Consider the following 24,839-nt stretch of genomic DNA (forward strand, 5'->3'; position numbering starts at 1 on the left):
GATGGTCAGTGTGTTTTTATTTGCAGAATTGTGCTGGGCCAGTAACCACCTCAAGATATACTCACAATCAACAAGCAAACTAAACTCTCAGTCTCAGTTTTGGAATATACTCTAAACCCACTGGAAGTATTAGAGGACAATAGAATGAGGACTGCACTAAATAGCCATTATCAACAACGCTGCACATTCTCTCTCTGACACACTGAGTACTTTCAGCCAACAAATTATTTAGCAGAAATGTGTCAAGAAATGTTACTAGGACTTCTTTTTAACAACAGCAATCCACCTGCATAATGCCTCACTGTGACTGTGAATATTCTTTTTATATTTAGCCAAGTTAGACGTTTTTCTTTCTTTTGAATAAATCTAGTGTATTTCTGTTTGTTATAATATGTATACATGTATTTATATATTGAGCTTCTGTAAAAAGCCAGATATCCTTGGGACAAATAAAGATCTATCTATCTATCTATCTATCTATCTATCTATCTATCTATCTATCTATCTATCTATCTATCTATCTATCTATCTATCTATCTGCCTGCCTGCCTGCCTACCTACCTGCCTGTCTGTCTGTCTGTCTTTATGAACCCATGCCAAATACCAATAAAGACAAAAGGACATTTAGATCAAGAAAATAGTCCATTGCATGATTCACACAATTATAATTAATCTACTACTACAGAGTAATCATTGTGCGGAAGTTGTGTTGAGCTGTACTTGCATATCCTGATCTACCTTCAGGCACAGACAAAAACAATGATTCATTTGAAATTTTATGATTCAAACATGCAAGTTTGAATGGAATGTCCACAGTTGACTATACTATAAATCATTAGAATATAAAATTCTTCATACTTTTTCCAGTTCGTGATATTTTTACTGTTATGCAATGTAATCATTTTTCTTACCACTCTATTTCTAACAGTAACTGTATTTCATGTTCTGGGTTTCTTTCTGCAATAACAAGTTTAATTAATAGGTTAGTACTGTATATTTGACACAACCATACTGGCAGGATTTACATTTTAATGTGGAGAACAAAATGCACTTGAAATTGTATCAACTTCTAAGAAGTTCTTACCTCAAGGTCATCATATAGATGAAAAATGTAAGAGTAAATAGTTTTTATTTAGTGTTCCTAATAATTGGAAATGAAAAATTATGATCAGCCATAATACATTTGTACTCTATACATCAGAAACATACAGCATATAGTATAGCACAATATGCAACAAAAGACAAAAATCTTGAATGTTTAATTGCAGTTTGAGTCTACATTTTACTTTTTTAAAAGTGTGATGACGTTGAGCTGATTTTGAAATAAACCAAATGGTACATTTATAGCCACTCTTTTCCATTAGATAAAGAAATAATACATTTTCAGAGAAGTAGGTAGGGCACATGGTGCTCATCTTGTGGAAACTGAGCTTTGCTTTCCCTTGAATAGCACTGTTTATGTGTCAGCTTGCATACATTGACCAAAATATCATTTATACAATTAGTGTGCAGTACCTAACCATATTTGCACACCAATGTATATTCTTTGAGACAAAATAAAAAAACAAACCAATTGAAGATTACAGAAACATTTACATCAAACATAAGGACTGATTTTAAATTTTAAAAAGACCTTTGTTGCTATATTAGACCATTTTGTATCTGTTACTCATATCTAAAAAAAGCTGAAGCTACTCCATTACCTAATAAAAATGTAAAGTCAAAACTGAAATTATAATACCTTTATTTATATTTTAAATGCAAGGAGTAACAACATTAAAATTTGTTGTTGTGTTACCTGGAAATGTAAAAACTGGTGTGGCACACTAGTGATCTGCTTTTTAATTCTCATCTTGAAAGCTGGTAGTAATAGTATTAATAATATTAATTGTCATGATAGATAGGAATGCATTAAAATACATACCTTTATTCAACAGAAAGCACAAATTAATTGGCTAACCTGAAGTACTCTTTACTTTTTTCACATTACTTAATCTTTGTGAAAAACCCTGAGAAAAACTCCAGTATAATTAGCATTGGTCAAGCATCATTTATTGAGATTATGTGGTCATTATTTAAAAAAGAAAAAAAATGTCTAGAAAGTGAAACAATAGCAAGGATGCTGCTTTACCAAAAGTACCTGTTTCCTGCCCTCTCTATCCTGAATTTTATTTTTCTCTATTTAATTTTGAGACTATAGGCAATACCTTTTTTCTGATTGGTTTGGACTAGTTGGGCAATCACATTTTCTTTGAACCTGCTTCCTCTTGTCACAAGACAGCACATGTTCATGAGAAAGATAGAGATGGGTAAAAACCACAAGTAACTTTAACCAGTGAACATGTATATTAAGAAAATCTAAATAATTTACCTATTGTATACAAAATTAATGTGATGTATAAAAATATAAATAGGAATACAAGCCCAATGAGCTATGCCTTACAGTACATTCTCTTGAAATTGAGCTATTCAACCACCTGTCCACTTATACTGTAAATAATTGACATGTCAATAACAGCTAAAATTTGTAAGGCAGCCAGCTACTTTATTGTTTTTAATAAGCAGGAAGAGCTACTGAAAATTAACTGACGGGCCATGTGGTATGAAGGAGAATGTCCCTATTTTAAAAGTATCTTCTTCTGACCTATAATATGCTTACACCAGCAATTAACTCAGAACCACTTATTGCAGTTCAGTGTTGTCTGTTTGTGTGGTACTGGAGCCTATCCCAACAGCACTGAATGAAATTTAGGAACCTGTCTTTGCCAGGGGTCCCTGTCAACAGCAAAGTCTAAGAAGCAGTATTTTTTTAAGTAATTATTATTAGTTCTGTCTTCAACAAAATAATTTATAAATAAAAATCCTTCATGTGCCCTACTACAATACACCACATTCACAGTGTTGACTGAAGATGTATTGTTAATTGTCTGCAGAATCAATTCTTACATTTTTATTTGTATAATCAAATTCTGTTTATTTATAAAATGTGTTGTGATGACTACTACCATAGCACGATTGCTGCCCAAATTGCCTTCACTGCTGCTCTTTTAAAAGTGAGCCAAATTCCCCCTCCCCCCAACATTATTTATTAATGGCCTGAAGACAGAACTTATGCCTGTTAAGACACTTATACATAGGTGTCAATTGGACTATTGCCCATTAGTTTACATAAAAAAATTAATGTCTGAATAATGTAAAGAAAAACATAATTACAATGACTATCATAATTGTAATTGTATTTCTGAAACGTTAAGTTGATTTCACTAAAACTGCAATTGGGGTTTAATGTTAAAAGCTAGTTACAGTACATTGGTTACCTAAATATAATGGGCTCCTTGTACAGATTATTAGAATATATTACAGACATCATTCACAAAAATGTATAAAATGTACATCTTTTCAAAATTTGGATGCGATTATTTTCATAATATTACGACAGAAGGATCATAATAGAAACAAAAAAAAATCAAAGTGAAAAAAGTAAATTTTTAAATTTACAAGATACTTGCACGTAATTATACGAACTGAATTCTTTAAAACACACGTAAACTGATCGAATGATGACTTTTGTATTTGATGTACTGGTAATTTGTTGCCCCTTTTAACATGTTACCTTCTTTCTCGCATTATAAGCAGAAACGACGCATAGCCGTTTGCTAGTGCTAGAGTGAGACATACTGTGTGTACATTAGTGCTAGACCAGTATACAGCATTCAGCACAGGTGCTTTATCGTCCTGGTTACTGCGGTAAATATACTATGCAAGTCTATTTTACTTTTCTTGATTTTGTTTCCCATGGTCCATTTAAATTGTCAATGTTGCGGTTTTGCGCACTGACCTTGTTACTTCCTAACACTTTGCTGTGATTTATATATCCTGGAAGCAGCTATGGCACTGATGGGTGAACCCTGGTGTTTAATCGACGTTTGCCATGTAACTGGTGGAGATGCGCTGGTCATTCCGTTGTGCGTGTTGTCTTGACGACAGAGGAGTATTGGTAGAGAGAGAGAGAGAGTCTCTGCAGCGGCGGAGCTGCATTGAGAGGTCTCTACTATCTCAGCAGCTCTGCGGACCTCATTCATATCTTGTCTGCAAGGTGTCAGAATTCATGTACCCCATGCGCGACAATGGTCCACCACTCCTGCTCGATTCAGTCCTTCAAGCAGCAGAAAGGTGAGTGCGGAGAGCACGCGCGGGGAGGAGAAACGGGTAGCGCGCTCCAACTTCCTTCGGCATGCGCGTTCGCGCGCTCCCTGTCCCAGCCAGGCAGGTAGGCTCTATGGCGATTCGCGATGCACCCGTAAAGAACAGCAACTGCAAGGACTATGTGGAAACCAGCCTGTCGCCCCAAGTCAACTTTCACAGTTATTTTCGTAAAATACACGCATGTACATGTATGTCTGTGCCGACACACGCCCGCTCGTGAGGTGTAAGGTAGTTCTCGTGGCTACAGAAATGCCAGCGATGTGGACCCATAGCTGCCACTTTAAACTTCGAACATTCCGGAGGCAGCTCTCGCTCCTTTAGAGGAATGGATTTGAAGAGAAACACGCGTGTAGTTGTGAGGTTGTTCCTGTGATTCTGTGAATTCCTGACTAATTCTATTTGAATGGAGTGTTGCTGGTCGTCTTTATTTTTTCATACCTACCTAAATTGTGATTCTGCTGCTTTTCTCTGTATGCGTGGATTTTGTGCTTGTTGTAAATGTGGTTGAAATAAACTCGTCATTACTTACAGTAATATTATATTCGATAAAAGCTGCACTTGTTATGAATTAATACTAGTTAATAATAGTAAATTAATAATAGTAAACTACAATTTTTAGAATTGTATTTATGCACCCTGTTCTAAGTATTTTAACAACTACAAGCATAATAAGGTATCATGTATTGTAAACCATGTTATAATTTGGAAAAGTGTACTGCCAATGCTGTTTACAATATATTGTGCTTATCCACACTTTAGAATGTATTATGAGTAGTGTTATTCTCAGTACTTGTGCATTATACTGTACTGTTACTGATGCCATTTATAATATGAGTACTGTACAGCGATGAAGATAGCCAGTGTTCTTTGATTTGTAGTAGTTGTTGTTTCTCTTCTAGTCATTAATCTTACTCACTTATGACATTTACATTGCACATACTTTTATTTTAAGCAACTTAATTTTTAATATTATAGTTTTGTCCCTATTTCAGTTATAACATTAAAGGCCACTCCAACTACTATTGCATTATCAATATGAATATTATATCTATGACTATTAATACGACCAGAACTGGCAATTGTTTTACAACAGAATAAAACAATAGTTGCTGATTTTTTTTATGATGTAATATTTTGACCATTACTACTGGTTTTAGCTACTGCTATTGTAATTATGAATGGAAAAATCACCTCTGGCAAGTAAGTTTCTGTTCAGGTAGCATTTTGTAACTGGTGGAAACGCAACATGGTGCATTACGTTTACACCAATAAGAAGGGCAATGAATTATGTTTCAGTCTATTAAAAAAACAAACATTTACTTCACTGTATGTTGTAAAAAAATAAAACAAGGGATAGAAATGGGGTTTTGGGAGGGAGAGAGCTGAAACACCTTTCAATCATTTTATTGATTTTGTTAAACTAATGATCAACAAAATGCAAAACTTTGTTTTTTTTCTTTTTGTACTGCATGTGATATGTTATTACAAACCCTCTCTTTGTGGCAGCTTTAAGTATACATAAAAATCTTTTAAAACTGTCTTCTCATTTCATACTATAGCCTTTTCAGAAGTGACATGAAGGGAATATTTCATTAGAGCAAAACAGTTAGTAGATAATTGCTTTTGAATACTGGATTGGCAGGTAGCATTTTTATTCTGAATTAAATAAAGAAATAAACAGATAAACATGAAGTGAGTGGGACAGTTTTGACAGCAGTACTCTTTAATTGCACTGCTGTGTGTTTTTCCCTTTGCTTTTCTTAATTTATTTAGCATTTTATGAACTTTCAAATTCACAGCTGACAAATGGTGGAATTATGTTTAATGTCTATAAAGCAATTTCGCAGGAAAGTGAACTGTTATATTTTGCTTTCCTCCTCCTACACCTAACTCAGTCATTGCAAAGTTGAAGCAGCTATGAAAGTAGCAGTGCATCTATTATTGAGTAAACTGCTGCATTATGTGTAGAGTGGCAGCAATCCTGTGTGCTTTACATAACTCTCAGAGGATTTGCCTAATGTACCAACAGAGCGTACTGGATTGGGTGAAGTTTCACTCTCACATAACCCATTGATTTTATTGCGATGAGGGTGTAGTGTAAAACAGTAGGTATGTGTGAAATAGACGATCATCTCCCTGATTGTCTTTAGACACTGCTTTTGTCTAAAAGTTTTCAGCTTCTCATGTATTAGAGAATTTTAGAGAACATTTATTAGATTTGCAGAAAAATTATGTCCTACCCAATCCTCCGGATTTAAACATACAATTAAAATTTATAGTCTGTATTTACCTAACCTTCTGCCAAACTGAAAACCATGCATATTTACTACATTCAACAAAGTCTCTCATAGAAATAAACATTTAGTTATGCTCCAATAATCTAAAGTATGAAGACTTATTTTACTGTGTATAATTATTATTGGCTACTTAGTATTATAGCTATTTTTAATATTAATACTGTAACTATTTCTAATTCAACTTAGATAAAACGTACCAGTATTAAATGGTTATCAATATATGTTTGTGTTTCATCAATGCATTATGACTTGACATGTGGTTCAAATGACTCATTTGACAGAATAGCTGAGTTTCGAAAGTCTAGCATTCATATGTGAACATATTTAGTAGAAAAATGAAATACCATTCATTATTGTGCGAGTAAAGGGTTCTTGGGGCAGAGATACAGTGTACCAAGTGGATTGAGAAAATGATATAAACACAAAACAAATTTCACAATCCTGAGAATCAAATTGGCAAAGCATATGTAGACTGTTAAAGTAGCCCTTTGTACTATATGTCCACCCACCATACAGGTCTCCTCTAATTTTAAAAGACTTATTTATATTGATAAATGGATGGCTGTTTTTAATTTATTTTGCTAATAAAGATCTGAAATACAGTTCACTTGAAATATTGGTATTATGCTCCAGCAAATACTGTGACTGTTATTGTGGTTTCCTGCTTTGCCAATACAGGCTGAAAAGAGATTTAATTGGGTGCACTTGCCCAGTAGTGTGTTGTCCTTCAAAAAGCCTTAATTATTCAGGACATGAACTGCAAAACGGAATAGAAAATGTGGCACAATGATAATGGCCGTCACAGACTTACATTTTTCCCCGAGATACAAATTACTACCCTTAGTTTGTTTTGTTTCATTCCACAGATTGTTGATATTTTTCCTGTTAGGGGACATCAGTATTAACGGGAATTCCACATTATTTTCCTGGAAGTACTACAGGACTTTACTAGCATTGTGTTATGGCACAGGAAAACACCCATTTTCCGATGTGCACCCTACTTCTATGAAGACATGCACCTTATCAGAAACTATTTTTAAATATCCAGTGGTATTGGGAAGTTTTATTTGAATCAAGAGTCTCAGTATTTACCACAGAAGTACCTTGTACATCATTATGCATTTCCATTCAGCATGCATTAGTTGGACATGCATACCACTTTATAGACTGAAGGGGTTTTCATTATATCCTGACTCTACTCTCAAACTGAACCAAGAAGAACTAGGAGCCATCTGACTGAGCAATGTTTTTCTAATTCTCCCATATGCAATTTTTTTGCTTTATTTCTCCCAGGGCAAAGATATCTTTCTGCTTTTTAGTGACATAATTGTAAGTCAGTTTGGTAGATGGCTGCTTTGTGGGATCTCTGATATTACACTTTTGGCACAATCACTGTGCTAAGATGCTGTCTGACTTTGTCAGCCTCCACACATAAAGACAGTCGTTGGATGCATTTTTGAACCTGCCAGTTCCCTGTGGTCATGATAACGCTTTGTTTAAAAACGTAAACAGCATTGTAATTCCTACCACATCTAACACCCAGTACCATTCTAGGATTAAAGCCACTTACATCTTTTAGTCTTCCTAAATCACTTTCTTGTTTGCACAATATAGTCTTTTCGTAGATGTCTATATGTTTTGAACAGCATTTTGTTGCACATATGGTATGGCAAAGCAATTTTTAATTAGCCAGTTATGTGGACTGTGTATATATGATGCTACAAAATCTGCATTGGGATTGGGTGAAAACCTATATTTACTGATTATTGATAAAAATAAAGCATTAGTAAAGCCAAAGAATTGACTTAGTAAGTATTCAGGATTTAATTGAAGATAAAGATGATTAATGTAAAGCACAGAATACATCCATGCATGTGTCTCCTGAACTTGCTTAATCCAATTCAAGGTGTTGGGTAATTAAGAATAACACATGAGAAAAGAATACAGAATGCTTTATAAATTTATAAATATATTTGCAGTTTAATTTGTTATACTGGGCTTGGGGGTTCTGGAATATTGGCTGTAATGGATGTTTTCTTACCCAGTTGAGAAACCATTATAATGGAAGGATGGAGGAAAGCTGCCTTCCGGATCCACATATTCCCATTTACAATAGATGGCATCCCTCTTGCAGATGCCCCATGTACACAACCAGCAGGGATTTATGAGAGTTTTAGTCCTGGTGGATAGCTGTGCTGGGTTTCTTGGAAGCTGCCAGTGAGGGCAATGGGGAGGAGGATTCCTTATTTTAAGGATGTTCCACTTGATCCAGAGGTGTTTCCTTGGTTCACTGTGGTAGCACCAGAAGTACTTCTGGGTCGAAGATAAAGGCAATTTGGAATCAGGTGTGAAGGAAGGGTAAAACTTGCCTGGAGAAGTGGAGGAGACAGCGAGGAAAAGAATTATGTTGTGGTTGTGTGAATCTTGTAAAGGAGCCTTTGTTGAGGTATTGCTTTTGACATAAATTGATATTTGAACCCAGGACTTGTGTCTGTCAAGTTGTGTCTGGAGTTTGGGATCCTGTTATGCCACCTACATGGCACAAACCGTGAATTGCTTTGTTAACTGATTAAAGTCAAGTACTGTATATTGCAATATTTCATTTAAAACATGCCTGTATTGCAATGCCAGATGAAATACTGGCTTGTGATTAGTTAAAATATGTTTATGTTATTGAGTGTGAATGAGTACTAATTCAGTACAGTACCAGGTGGTTGCAAGTAATTTTGTATAGTAAATTATACTTAGCATTTCAATAGAGGGTGTATCTAGAATAGAAATATTGGGGTAGTCAGGTCTGCTATCATGTGGTATAATGAAAAGAGACCCTCCCTGAAATGCTCATATAGGTTATCCTCAGCCTTCTGTTTTATTAAGTGATCTCATCACTGAGAAAGCTGATGCTTCACTCAGGCAGAAATAGTACAGAGTGAGTCTTAAAGGATCCAAGTCCCTAAGATTAAAATGAAAAATAAGAGAAATTAGGTCACAAAGGACTGCAGAGTGAATATTTTATTGAAGACTAACAGCAAAGATTATATAAATAGTATGACACAAAAATGTGGTAATTTAGTAAAAAGCAATGATTTGCAGCCAAAAGATGTTCTATATACTGTAATTATATTCTGTACATAGTGTTTGCGATTGATTTGTCTTTTGTGATTCATTTTGTGTAATTTGGTATTGGGCACAACTATAGACTACAGGAAAAGACCAACTTCATCTAATTGGATTAACCCCTTGAACTGCTAAATGCGTTCTTTCAAAACAAATCTCTTTTTATTTTTGATCAAATATAGTACACTAGAACATGTACAGTATTAGATGTAATCCTGGAATTAAGCAATAAGCGCCATAACAGTGCTTAAGTAAATATGGCCATTATTTTGAAAATGAGGTGGTTAGTGGGAAATACTTGAAGCAGTTTATTTCTGACGTTGTTGCACAAGATGTCAAACTGAATGTTTCAGAACTGTCAAATAATACTCTGAATCAGGGGCAAACTGATATTTCTAACAAAACATATGCATATACCAGTAATGTGCAGCCTAAGCTCGTGAAAAGTACAAGTAGAAAGGGTTTGAAAATTTGTGTCAAATGCCAGAACACATATAAGTGTTACAAATAAATTATGCAAGATGTACCCTCCTCCACCCAAAGCAAACTGTGTAGCCTAGACAATTATAAGAGTGCTTCAGAAAAATACTGTATAAAAAAACATATCCATATCAATATGTACTACCTGCCATTTTTGTCTGTTTTCTAGTTATTGTAAAATATCAAATATTCAAGATAATGGCATAAATGTAGTTATTATTATGCGTGTTCCGATGCTCTTAATCAGGTTTAAGATTAAATTCTTTAGTTATTTCTGGGCTCATCAGCTTACAGAAGGATAATGTAGGCAACTTTGTATGCATAATGTTTTATTCAGGTTCTTAATTTGCTTTTGTCAGTGGCAAGAGGTTAAACAAAATTAGCAAACAGAGACATGTACCCAACCATACCCAGCTACTTCTCGGTTGTTCAGTGTGAGAAATAATGGCAGTATCATATGAGGAAAGAAGAACATAAAGATAAATGAAAGTATTCATAGTCAGTCAATATGCTCATAACACATAAAATCACAAAAAGTCAGTATGAGTTATGGTGCAGAGAATTAGATAAAGCAAAATTAAAGGAATGGAATAATGAGAAAAACAAAACAATTTATAGGTAGGATTACATTGTTGTTTATAGTATTTTTCATTTTTTGTGAATTAAAAAAAAATCTGCCACTCCCTTATTTGCTATTTGTTCATGTTTTTGTATTGCTTGTAGTTTTGCCCCAATTCCTTTTTTCCCTTCTATGCAAATAGGGTTTCAGGTGTAACCTAAACTGCCATATATATTCCTTCTGTTTGCTATAGTGCAGTTTGTCATGCTGAGGCATTAGTGCTCCTACTTTTATTAACAGGTTGCCATCCTTGAATTTACCCCTTTCTGATTTTATTAAAAAGTTCTCTATTTTAATTCTCTGGTTAATAGTCTTTTGGCTTGTTTACGGTTTGCTGTTTGGAATTTGGACTTGTTTTTTGATAGTTGCTACTTTGACAAAACGTTTTGTATCATTGCATTTTTTAATCTTTTTGCTGAATAAACTATTTGCTATATATTCCTTGAACTATAACTGTGCCACATTTGCACAAAATTAATGCACTGTGTTATGTTTCAGGATTTGTTCCTTAACAAATGTACTTTTCCCTTTCTTTGTTTAATTTTTAGTATTATTTTTTAATATATGACGCTCCCACTGCCGTTTGTCATGCACAGTGACGCATACAAGCATATTCATGACTGCAGCTACTTCGGAAACAAAGCACGGTGTGAACCTAAAGTTTAAATTAAGTTCATAGACAGGCTGCCGCTGGCGTTTGTCATGCCCATGACTAATGCGGGATACAAGTTTAATGAGAAGACGCAGAGTATAAACGAGAGTTTTGATCACTTTGTAACTAAGTTAAAATTGCTGGTGAAGGGCTGTGCTTGTGCAAATTCCGAGACACTGTGTTTGTGGGAGGATTGACAGCTGAGGCGGGTGGGGGGTGACGTCATCCTCTCCCCTCCCATTCACCTCATTTCGCTCAGAGCTGAGCTCCGCAGCTAACGCGGTCTTGCGGAAGCAACTTTGTGACGCTGCCACCAAATATTTACAGAAAAATCCACAAGTTAATACACACGCTGTCTCTACAGTTTCTCCACACTCTGAATCCTCCAGGCACTACTTACAAATGGTTACATTGACAATCATGTTACGTTATTTTTAAAATGTTTCCTTTTCTTAGCACAAGCACAGCTGAGAAGCTTCGATGCATGTGCTCCATAACGCGTTAAAAAATAACGCATTTAATCACACTTTGCATTCCAAGCAAAGGGGAACTTCTCTCAATGCATGATTTCCTGGTACACCGATTACATTGATGCACACATCAGAGCTACAAAAATATAAGAGTCGGAAGAAAGCGTTGCTAGGACTGATTGGAGGAAAATTTCATTTCAAAAGACTACCCAACGGAAGCCTTGATAAAAGCGTGGTTTTGTGCAAAACGAGTTTGCATAACATCGAGGCACTTCAACCTTACGGTACCATCTAAATGCAAAACATGTTACAGCGAACACAGAAACTGTGTATGCTGTTAGCACTAGCAGTACGAGTTTGAGTACCAACAAAAGGTGTTGGCAGCCCAAAACTGATGAAATGACTGGCTTCAGGACCAAAATTAGTAAGTCAACATCGGTCAAACTTACAAATTCTCTCGCAAAATGGATTGCTTTGGACTGTAGACCACTAACAGTGCTGGAAGATAGGTGGGTAGAAAATGTGCTACAGTTAGCGTCAGGTCATCCAACTTTTCAACTGCCGTGCTGAGAGACTATTTCAAGTAAAATTCAACAGCTTTATGACACTGAAAAGCAAGCAAAATTAGATGCATTACAGAAAGCGGACTTTTTGGCTCTTATTGGGGATCATTGGACTTCCATGACCGTTAGTAATTTTAATTACAACTAATTACAAAATGTTCAATGATCACACTGTTTTAGCTTAATGTCCAAAATAATTTTGGCTAATGTTACTCAGAGTTTAAAGGTGAAGCTGGTCAAATTAACTTTTATGCTTCTGCCTTGTTTTTTTAAGATGAAAAACTGCACTTTATGTTTTTTTCTTATTATTATTTAAAGACAATACCATTCTGAACATGTACTTAAAGTACTTAGAATACCACTTTATTTTTAAGTCTGCCCAATTTTAGCCACGGATGATGATTTTGATTTGAATTTAAATGCAGTTTAAATGCATTTTTTTTTTCAGAAATTAAAAGAGCTTGAGTTTACAATATTTATGTCCATGTCTATTATTTGATTCTGTCGCCCACTAAAACCCTTTTAAATTAAAAAAAACATTTGCGCTTTGGGGCAAATTTACATGCGATGAATCAAGATTAATTAATTACAAAGCCTCTAATTAATTAGATTCATTTTTTTAATCGAGTCCCATCCCTAATATATATATATATATATATATATATATATGAATATGTATATATATGTCTGCGGTGGGTTGGCACCCTGCCCAGGATTGGTTCATGCCTTGTGCCCTGTGTTGGCTGGGATTGGCTCCAGCAGACCCCGTGACCCTGTATTCGGATTCAGCGGGTTAGAAAATGGATGGATGGATGGATGGTATATATATGTACATATCTATATGCATATATATGTATATATATGTGTGTGTGTATGTATGTATATATACAGTGGTGTGAAAAACTACTTGCCCCCTTCCTGATTTCTTATTCTTTTGCATGTTTGTCACACAAAATGTTTCTGATCATCAAACACATTTAACCATTAGTCAAATATAACACAAGTAAACACAAAATGCAGTTTTTAAATGATGGTTTTTATTATTTAGGGAGAAAAAAAATCCAAACCTACATGGCCCTGTGTGAAAAAGTAATTGCCCCCTTGTTAAAAAATACCCTAATTGTGGTGTATCAATCAATCAATCAACATTTATTTATATAGCACATATTCATACAAAAAAATGTAGCTCAAAGTGCTTTACAAAATGAATAGAGAAATAGAAGACACAATAAAAAATAAACATAAATCAACATTAATTAACATAGAATAAGTAAGGTCCGATGGCCAGGGTGGACAGAAAAACAAAAAAAACTCCAAAGGCTGGAGAAAAAATAAAATCTGTAGGGGTTCCAGACCAAGAAACCGCCCAGTCCCCTCTGGGCAATCTACCTAACATAAATCAAACAGTCCTCTTTGTATTTAGGGTTTTCATGGAAGGACCTGATGATGATGGTCACGTAGACTTCTGGCTTTCAGTCCATCAATGTTGGTGCATCATGATGCTTTGAGTAGGTGGTGGTGGCGCAGGCCGCCACCACAAAGAAACCGGAAAAAGAAACAGAAGAGAGAGTTGGGGTCAGTATCACACCTGAGTTCAATTTCCATAGCCACCCCCAGGCCTGATTACTGCCACACCTGTTTCAATCAAGAAATCACTTAAATAGGAGCTGCCTGACACAGAGAAGTAGACCAAAAGCACCTCAAAAGCTAGACATCATGCCAAGATCCAAAGAAATTCAGGAACAAATGAGAACAGAAGTAATTGAGATCTATCACTCTGGTAAAGGTTATAAAGCCATTTCTAAAGTTTTGGGACTCCAGCGAACCACAGTGAGAGCCATTATCCACAAATGGCAAAAACATGGAACAGTGGTGAACCTTCCCAGGATTGGCCGGCCGGCCAAAATTACCCTAAGAGCGCAGAGACGACTCATCCGAGAGGTCACAAAAGACCCCAGGACAACGTCTAAAGAACTGCAGGCCTCACTTGCCTCAATTAAGGTCAGTGTTCACGACTCCACCATAAGAAAGAGACTGGGCAAAAACGGCCTGCATGGCAGATTTCCAAGACGCAAACCACTGTTAAGCAAAAAGAACATTAGGGCTCGTCTCAATTTTGCTAAGAAACATCTCAATGATTGCCAAGACGTTTGGGAAAATACCTTGTGGACTGATGAGACAAAAGTTGAACTTTTTGGAAGGCAAATGTCCTATTACATCTGGTGTAAAAGGAACACAGCATTTCAGAAAAAGAACATCATACCAACAGTAAAATATGGTGGTGGTAGTGTGATGGTCTGGGGTTGTTTTGCTGCTTCAGGACCTGGAAGGCTTGCTGTGATAGATGGAACCATGAATTCTACTGTCTACCAAAAAATCCTGAAGGAGAATGTCTGGCCGTCTGTTCGTCAACTCAAACTGAAGCTGGGTGCTGCAACAGGACAATGACCCAAAACACACCAGCAAATCCACCTCTGAATGGCTGAAGAAAAACAAAATGAAGACTTTGGAGTGGCCTAGTCAAAGTCCTGACCTGAATCCAATTGAGATGCTATGGCATGACCTTAAAAGGCGGTTCATGCTAGAAAACCCTCAAATAAAGCTGAATTACAACAATTCTGCAAAGATGAGTGGGCCAAAATTCCTCCAGAGCGCTGTAAAAGACTCAATGCAAGTTATCACACACGCTTGATTGCAGTTATTGCTGCTAAGGGTGGCCCAACCAGTTATTAGGTTCAGGGGGCAATTACTTTTTCACACAGGGCCATGTAGGTTTGGATTTTTTTTTCTCCCTAAATAATAAAAACCATCATTTAAAAACTGCATTTTGTGTTTACTTGTGTTATATTTGACTAATGGTTAAATGTGTTTGATGATCAGAAACATTTTGTGTGACAAACATGCAAAAGAATAAGAAATCAGGAAGGGGCAAATAGTTTTCACACCACTGTATATATATATATACACACACACATATATATATATATATATATATATATATATATATACATATGTATATATATATATACATATGTATATATACTGTATATATGTGTGTATATGTATATATATGTTTGTAAGTGTCTGTGTGTATATATATGTATATATATATATATATATATATGACAGCAACACTCATGGCAATGACAATGTCAATCATGTTATGTTATTAAAATGTTTCCTTTTCTTTTTCATTACTTTAACACACTACTTCTCCACTGCGAAGCGCGGGTATTTTGCTATAATTTAATAAAGTTCAATGTTCATTGATCATTTAATACAATAAATACAAAAAGAGGATATTGTTTTTATAAGCATGTTAAGTTTAGAAGGTAAAGAAAAGAATATTTCAAGTTAGGGAGAGGGCTGTGTGACAGAGCAAAAGGCTAGATATAAACAACACTAGACTCTCTGCCATTTGTTTACACACATAAGAAATTACACTTGATTTTACACTTGATTTTGAATTCTGACACCGTATTTGATAATCTCAGTTGTTGGCATGCATCTCTTTATCTTTGTCATTCTTGTATTCTGTATCCTGCATCTGATGCTCAGCAGATGTTGCTGCTCTTTTTCTTCTTTCTCTTATTATGTTCTTTGTCACATAGTTGGCTTCTGCAATTTGCTTTATACTCAGCAGATATCACTGTGCTTCTTTTTCTTTCTGATATGCCACTTGTTTATTTTCTTTTTGACATGTCAGTTGCTTTTGTGATCAATAAATAGTTGACCACAGATCACTTTGCTGCGGTTGCTGCTACCGTATTTGTTTTGAATTTTTAAAACTCGCAGATGGACACACTTTAACATTTTATACAACATGTACATATATAAAAATACAAAAATGTAAAAATTTGTATTTACTGTACTTAAGTGATTATACACAGCTACATCCACAACAGCAAAACCCTTTTTAGCCATACAAGAGGACCTGTGGATTTTGAAATGTATTGGCAAGGCTTCTGTATAAACTGTGTTTTCTACCTGGTCCCTCTGCAGCATAATGCAACTAAACAACAGTAGATCACTAATTACTTGACTAGGTCTTTTTTAGAAATTATAACATCATTGCATTTTTCTGAATGTGAACATGGCTTATGTAACAGCTCTGAGACTGTATGATTTCAGTTAGTTATAACAAAATATAATACATTATTTTTTATATATATTTATTACATGTGTACTGATTTATTACTAATATATATGATGTTTAACTGTGAGTAGTATCAGTTTCAGTCAAGTGCAGCCATGATACCATCCAGCCATCCACAGCCATTTGGAATAGAGGGTTGGGAAAATTAATGAATGTCTTGTTGAGATTAATATGTAATCTATTTTGAGTTGTGAATTACACTTTATGATCAATTAATATCCTTAATTCACATCTTTGTTTAAGGCATCAACTTTTTTCTGGCCTCATTATGTTGTGACAGAAATATCATTAGATTGTGATTACATAATATAACACATAATGTTCTCAAACCTGCTTAAACCAATACAGGGATTCGATTGGGCTTGCCCTAGGATCAAGACAGAGTCTGGCCCCATAGGGGGAACCACTCCATCGCAGGTCCCCTCACTTGCTGTTACATTTATACAGGAAAAAAACTGCAATCACCTCTTACATTGTCATTGTCTGGCGGGTATTTGGAATTGTGAGTAGAAACCAAATTTCTCGGAGGAAAATTCATAGAGATATTTGGACAATGTATGTAATTCACCGGACAACATCTTAATACAGAATTTCAACTCTGGACTTTGGATTCCTGAGGCAGCAGCACTACTCATTGAATCACCATGCTGCCAAGAGTGTGATTAGCCTTTACAGAAAAAATAACACATCACCTTATTCTTGATAATATATCCCCTTAATTGCTTTTTAATAATGTGGTTCCTTTTAAAATAACTATAAATATAAGAACTGCTGTAAAACAGAAGCTACTACCTGAACTACCTGAGTATTCAATATACAGCATTCTTGTAAATGAAATAATTTGTTTTTAAGATGAAACACACTCTAACCAGGTGCACAGCCATTTACTGTACATATCAAGACATATATTTTTGAGATGTTGGAAGAAACTAAAGTAGCCAGAGAAAACACTTGCCTTTGATGTTGTGAGGCAAATCACACAAAGAGGTATATCATTACTGATTAGTCAATAACCATTTTTAATATCTTTTAAACATTTGTAGACATTTTTTTCAGAATATGTAATGTTGCCAAATACCTCACCTGCATTCAGTAGGCACTGGTTTAGCTGATTTACAGTATTTTGTTGTTTTCTAAAAGTATGTATATAGGTCAGGTCAGGTTGGGGAGCCTGCACTGGTACACCCACCACATGATGAAACAGTTCAGGATCTTTGTTGGCAACCCCCCAGGCAGAGATGCGATCCAGTCCCACCCCACGGATGTGACCTTTTATCTGCCACAGCCAGTTGTTACGTGGGTGTCCCCAAATCACCCTTCAAAAAAACACAGTACTGAAGGAGTCCAGTAATCGTCTCAGGTCACTGTATAGCATTCATGTTTTGTAACGATATAGCAAAACAGGAAGCACCAGGACTCTAATAACTCGGACCTTTGTTCCTTTGCAAAAATATCTGGAGCGCCACATATACTGCTCAAAAGAATTAAGGGAATGCTTAATCATCACAGTCATCATTTAAGCTTCAGGGATATCAGTTTGTCCAGTTAGGAAGCATAAGCAATTCAACTTCATCTGCTTTGGTTCAAATGAACGTGAAAACAGGTGCACTAGAGAGGCAACAGCATGGCAACTCCCAAAAAGGGAATGATTTTGCAGGTGGTGACCACAGACAATTGTTCTTTCTATATCCTTCCTTACTGGTTTTTCTTTAGTTTTGCATTTTGTTAGTGTTCTTGTCACTATTGGTAGTATGAGGTATGAGGCAGTACCTACAGCTTATTCATGTTGCACAGGTAGTCCATCTCCTTCAGAATGGCACATCCATATGTGTCATTGCAAGAATGTTTGCTGTGTTATCCATCATAGTCTCTAAAGCATGAAGAAGATATCAGGAGACATACCATTACACAGGAAGAGTTGTACAGGGCTGTAGGAGGGCATCAGCCCAGCAGCAGGACTGGTAACTTTTCCTTGTATAAGGAGGAAAGGGAGGATCACTCACAGAGCCCTACAAAATGACCTCCAGCTGGTTACTGATGTTCAGCTCCACCGTGCAGCTCTATTAGCATTTGTCAAAGAATACACAATTGGCAACTCCGCCATTGGCACTCCATTCTCTGAACAGATGAGATCAGGTTCACACTGAGCACATATGTCAGACATGAAAGAATCTGGAGATGTCATAGTGAATGTTATGCAGCTTGCAACATCATCCAGCGTGGGTCAGTGATGTTGAGGGGAGGCATACCTTGGAGGGTCACACAGACCTCCACGTGGTAGACACTGGTACCCTGACTGTTGTTAGGTACGGGGAGGAAATCCTCAGGGCATCTGTCAGACCTTATGGTGGTGTAATGGATTGTGGGTTCCTCCTGGTGCAGTACAATGCTTAGCCTCATGTGGCCAGAGTGTGTAGGCAGTTGTAGGTTGTAGGTCAAGAAACCACCTAGTGACCCGTGGATTCGACTCTTTCTGTAGGGCCGTCCACTGTAAAGGAGCATGATTCGACACTAGAGTGAGCTGTCGGCCCAAGAGGTAGTACCTCAACTGTGTAATTGCCCATTTAATTGCTAGGACTTCCCTTTCCACCGCCGCATACCTGGTCTCTTGATCCAGCAGTTTCCGGCTCAGGTACATGATGGGGTGTTCAGCATCATCGACACTTTGGCTTAACATGGCACCGAGGCCTGTGTCCGAAGCATCCATCTGGAGAATGAACAGGAGAGAAAAATTAGGACCAATTAACACTGGTGTTGAAGTAAGAGCCTGTTTTAAGTCACAGAACGCAGCTTCCGTCTTGTCAGTCCATATCACGTTGTTAGGAGCTCTTTTCTTCGTCAGATCAGTCAAGAGCGCAATTTCTCAGAAAACCAATGTACAAACCGGCGGTAGTACCAGGTTAATCCGAGAAATGCTTGGACTTGCCGCTTGGTTCCCGGATGGGACCATTTTAAAATGGCATCTGTTTTTGAACACTGTGGCTTCATGGTGCCCCAACCCACCAGGTAGCCCAAATATTTAGCTTCTTTCAGTCCAAAGAAACATTTCTTTGGATTGATTCGGAGCCCGGGTTCTCCTAGTGTCTGCAACACCACTCTGACCTGCTGTACGTTTTCCTTCCATGTGCTGGAATAGATGACAACGTCATCCAGATAGGCAGCACTATACACATTATGGGGACAGAGCACTTTGTCCACCAGACGCTGGGAAGTTGCAGGAGCCACGTATAACCTGAACCGAAGGACATGATACTGCCAGTGTCTGCTTGGGGTGCTAAACATCGTCTTCTCCTTTGCGGAATCCGTTAAAGGAATCTGCCAGTACCCCCTTTGTCATGTCAAGTGTGGACAAGAACCTTGCTTTGCCCAGCCTTTCTAGGAGGTCGTCCACGCGAGGCATGGGATAAGCATGAAATTGGGAGTCTTGGTTAAGCCGAAGGAAGTCATTGCAAAACCTCCAACTGCCGTCAGGCTTACTAACCAAAATGATTGTACTGGACCAGGGACTAAAACTTTTCTCTGTCACTCCTAGTTCCAGCATTCGCTTGATTTCCTGCTCCACTTCTACTTTCTTTGCCTCCGGGAGTCTATAGGGACATTCTTGGACGAGAACTCCAGGCTCAGTCACTATGTTATGCGCAGAGAGGTCCTTTCGGGTTTCTCACTCACCACCTCTGGAACAGACAGGACAGCTGACTCCAGCTCCCATCTCTGTCTAAAAATTAATTTCTCGCCGAAATTAAGGGTGTCTATTAGAGCAAAGAATGAGCGTGGCTGAGCGGAGGAGGAATCGGGGTCCTGTCCTTCCAAGGCTTCAGCAAGTTCACATGATAAATACGCTTGCTTGGTTGACGATTGGGTTGTTTCACCAAATAGTCGACAAGGCCTTTCCTCTCCTTAATTTCATAAGGGCCTTGCCAATGGGTAAATAATTTGGAATGGGAGGTAGGAACCAACACCATGACACGATCCCCCAAATTGAATTCTCGGAGCGTCGTGCCACAATCATAATAACGGGCCTGTGCTGCTTGCGCCTCTTCCATATGACTTTTTAGAATAGGCCGAATTTTTCCAAATCTATCGTGTAATTTTGCGATATTTTCCAATATATTTGTAGAGGGGAAAGCATCTCCTTCCCAACCTTCTTTCAAAATATCTAATACTAGCAGAATACCCGCGCTTCGCAGCGGAGAAGTAGTGTGTTAAAGAAGGTACGAAAAAGAAAAGGAAAATTTTTAAAAATAATGTAACATGATTGTTAATGTAATTGTGTTGTCATTGATATGAGTGTTGTTCTCATATCTATCTATCTATCTATCTATCTATCTATATATATATATATATATATATATATATATATATATATATATATATATATAGCAAATACCCGCGCTTGGCAGCGGAGAAGTAGAGTGTTAAAGAAGGGAAGAGAAAGAAAAGGAAACATTTTGAAAATAACGTAACATGATTGTCAATGTAATTGTTTTGTCACTGTTATGAGTGTCGCTGTGATATATATATATAGCAAAATACCAGCTGCAGCAGCATGCCATGTGTTAAAGAAGTTATGAAAAGAAAAGGAAACATTTTAAAAATAATGTAACATGATTGTCAAAGTAATTGTTTTGTGTATTTGGCGGCAGCGTCACAAAGTTTTTTTCGTCCAGCTGCATCAGAAAATGTACCACGACGTCTGACACGCCTCCTTTTTAGTGTTTTCTCACAGTTTGGATTGCTGCTGTCATAATGGGTTTGAGTCTACATATATATATATATATATATATATATATATATATATATATATATATATATATACTGTATATATATATATATATATACACACACATACATACATACATATATACATATACATAAATACACATACATATCTTCATATCTACATATCTATATACATATCTACATATACACATATATATATACATACCTATCTACATCATATATACACACACATACATACTGTACATACACACACACAAATTATATATATGTGTGTATGTATGTATGTGTGTGTGTGTGTATATATATATACACATACATACATATATATACACATACATATACTTGTGTGTATGTTTGTATGTGTCTATATGTGTGTGTATAGCTTTAGTCACTGAGTGCAAGGGAAAAATAATAAAATATAGTCTATAAGTTATTAAACATTAAAACATTAACGTTTTAAGAAGTACAGGTACATTGAGCACTACTGGAGTGGTTGCGGGTAAACTACATTTTAAAGACTGTGTAACACAACAGGTAAGTAGAACTAACAGCAGCTAAAATGTATATGGATCATCTCTCGGTAGTAGATCCCTTTTGAAAGGCGCTACACGACAGCTGTGGTATAGAAATTACATTTTCTATGTGAACGTTCAAATTTGTGCCTCTGGTAATGTGCCTTACCGGCATTTAAATAAAATTAGTTTTGTGTCCTCTTTAGTGTTAAGAGAGAAAGGCTTTGGTTTGGGATAAAAGGAAAGAAGGTGTAAAGAAAGGAAAGTTGCCTTTTTCTTTTATATAGTATAGAGAGATGTGTTCGCTGACGTTATGATCGTCTTTTGGGGACAGTCGCGGTGGGTCTTGTGTAGACTGGTGAGACGTCCCTGCCATTAATGGGCTGTGATGGCACTGTCAGTCCTCCACTCATGTGCGTGTCTTCATAATCCGAGCTGACGACCTCATAATCGTATACGTGCAAAAGAAAGTGCAAATCGCCTTAATATTAGTTTGCCGCGGTGTAGAAAAGGGGTCCCGTGTTTGCACTTGTCTGGGCTATAGCTCAGGGGAGGATGAAAAAAATTAAAAGTGCTCACTTTGACTTAAGGCAGAAGCGCAGTCAGCATCTCAAAGGCCGGCACAGCTATGCACGCGCGCTGGCTGCTCGACTTTTGCTGGGCAGGAGACCCCAGTTTTTGCAGACACATTCATGATATCAAAAGTCTCAGCGCTTTGGAGGTCATTCATATATATATATATATATATATATATATATATATATCAAAATACCCGCCTCACAGGGGAAGTAGTGTGTTAAAGAAGTAATGAAAAAGAAAAGGAAACATTTTAATAATAACGTAACATGATTGACATTGTCATGAGTGTTGCTGTCATATATATGCCTGCCTAAATAAGTCACCCTCGCTTTGCTCTTACTTTTTTACCGTTCATTTAATCATGGCTAGTGGCGGAAAAATTATAAAATGGAAGGAGGATGGCTTTACCAAAACAATTATTGATGGCGAATCGATTATTCATAAAGCTTGAATTGGTGATCTGTTTTTCTGTGTTAACCTCATATTTTTTCATACTTCTTCTCAAACTAAGGTGGTGCGAGGGTAAAATGAATCGGGATGCGCTGATCAATGTAATCGGTGTACCAGGAAATCATGCATTGACAAAAGCTCCCCTTTGCTTGTAATGCAAAGTGTGATTAAATGCATTATTTTTTAACACGCTATGGAGCAAATGCATCGAAGCTTCTCAGCTGTGCTTGTGCTAAGAAAAGGAAAGATTTTAAAAATAACGTAACACGATTGTCAATGTAACCTTTTGTAAGTAGTGCCTGGAGGATTCAGTGTGGAGAAACTCTAGAGACAGCGTGTGTATTAACTTGTGGATTTTTCTGTATTTGGTGGCAGTCTGACGAAGTTGCTTCAGAAGACAGCGTTAGCCGCGGAGCTCAGCTCAGAGCGAAATGAGGTAAATGGGAGGGGAGATGATGACGTGACTCCCCACCCCGCCTTTAACTGTCAATCCCCACAAACACAGTCTCTCGGAATTTGCATAAGCACACCCCTTCACCTACAATTTTAACTTAGTTACAAAGTGATCAAAACTCTCGTTTATATCCTGTGTCCTCTCATTAAACTTGTATCTCGCATTACCCGTGGGCATATCAAAAGCCAGCGGCAGCGTGTCTATGAACTTAATTTAAACTTCAGGTTTACTCCGTGCTTTGTTTCCGAAGTAGCAGCACTCATGGATATAGTTGTATATATGTCACTCGCTCGCTTCTTATTGTTTCGCTGCCTTCTCAATTATATACTGCATGTTTTCTTCAGCACATTTTGGAGCTCTTCCTGGTTTTCTACGTAGTGTGTTGACAGTCAGTTCATGTGATTATGTGGGAGGTGTGATGATGTCACACGAAACTCCGCCCCCCATGGCTTTCCAGCTGAACTCCATTACAGCATATGCAGAAAAATAGCTTCCAGTTATGACCATTATGCGTAGAATTTCGAAATGAAACCTGCCCAACTTTTGTAAGTAAGCTGTAAGGAATGAGCCTGCCAAATTTCAGCCTTCTACCTACACGGGAAGTTGGAGAATTAGTGATGAGTCAGTGAGTGAGTGAGTGAGGGCTTTGCCTTTTATTAGTATAGATACCCCAGGTTTGTCGACTGTATAATAATTCAAAAGGTGAGAACCCCATAGAGGTTTGTGGGACTTCCTGATATGCAAATAGAATGAGTGGGAGGACTTGATCCCAATTCCTCCCATCCCCGCTGACCACCTTGCAAAGCATCTGCTTGAAAGTCTGGTTAAACCTCTCTACTAGACCTTCAGTTTGAGGATGATACACCGTTGTCTTTAAGTGCATTATTTTCAGTAATTTGGCTGTTTCCCTAAACGTTTCTGAGTTAAACGGCGTCCCTTGATCCGTTAGGACTTCTTTAGAGATGCTACTTGTACAGAGACCGCTACTAGTTCCCGGGCAAGTGCTTTAGATGTAGCTGAGCGCAAAAGAACAGCTTCCGGGTATTGGGTCGCATAATTCACTAATATATATTTGTGTCCTCGGGCTGAGGGCTGTATGGGTCCCATTATATTGACCACTATTCTTTCAAAGGGAACGTCAATTAGGGGAAGGGGAAGGAGAGGATCACGGTCCCGCCTAGGAATTGCCGTAATTGACACTCCCGACAAGAACTACAAAAACGGTGAACCTCCTCATTAATTCCTGGCCAATAAAATCTGAGCTTGATCTGCTCTAAGGTTTTTTCAGTACCTAAATGGCCTCCAAGGAGGTGAGAATGTGCCAATTCACAAACCTGCCACTGGAAGGTTCGGTGGTTAACAACAATTTCTGGACCTCCTCCTCATGCTTTCGACATGATATAATAAGTCATTCTCTATTACGAAGTGAGGTCCTTGTGGCATAGACTGATGCATGCATTGGCCATTAACGAGAACAAATGTGTTTTTTGCAAATTTAAGGGAGTCATAATTTCATTGCTCCATTTTAAAAGAAGCTGGTGTTT

At 37.1% G+C, this 24,839-nt stretch overlaps 1 protein-coding gene across 3 annotated transcripts in view; it reads left to right on the forward strand.

Moving 5' to 3' along the window:
* ano3 (anoctamin 3) overlaps nt 1-24,839 on the forward strand; it is a 398,850-nt gene that overhangs the window by 115,998 nt on the left and 258,013 nt on the right. Inside the window, exon 1 of one of the 3 annotated variants that reach the window (XM_039753677.1) lies at nt 3,605-3,747. The exons of 1 other annotated variant lie outside the window; for it this stretch is intronic. Coding sequence is in view for 1 of the 2 variants with exons in the window: in XM_039753668.1 (XP_039609602.1) it covers nt 4,128-4,173 (46 nt within the window). In the remaining variant the exon portion in view is untranslated. Of the gene's footprint in view, nt 1-3,604; nt 3,748-3,954; nt 4,174-24,839 lie in introns of those variants that run through there. One more of the 3 variants, XM_039753668.1, reaches the window with a different exon arrangement.

Source organism: Polypterus senegalus, chromosome 1 (assembly GCF_016835505.1).
Source record: "Polypterus senegalus isolate Bchr_013 chromosome 1, ASM1683550v1, whole genome shotgun sequence".
Classification (NCBI taxonomy): Eukaryota; Metazoa; Chordata; class Cladistia; order Polypteriformes; family Polypteridae; genus Polypterus; species Polypterus senegalus.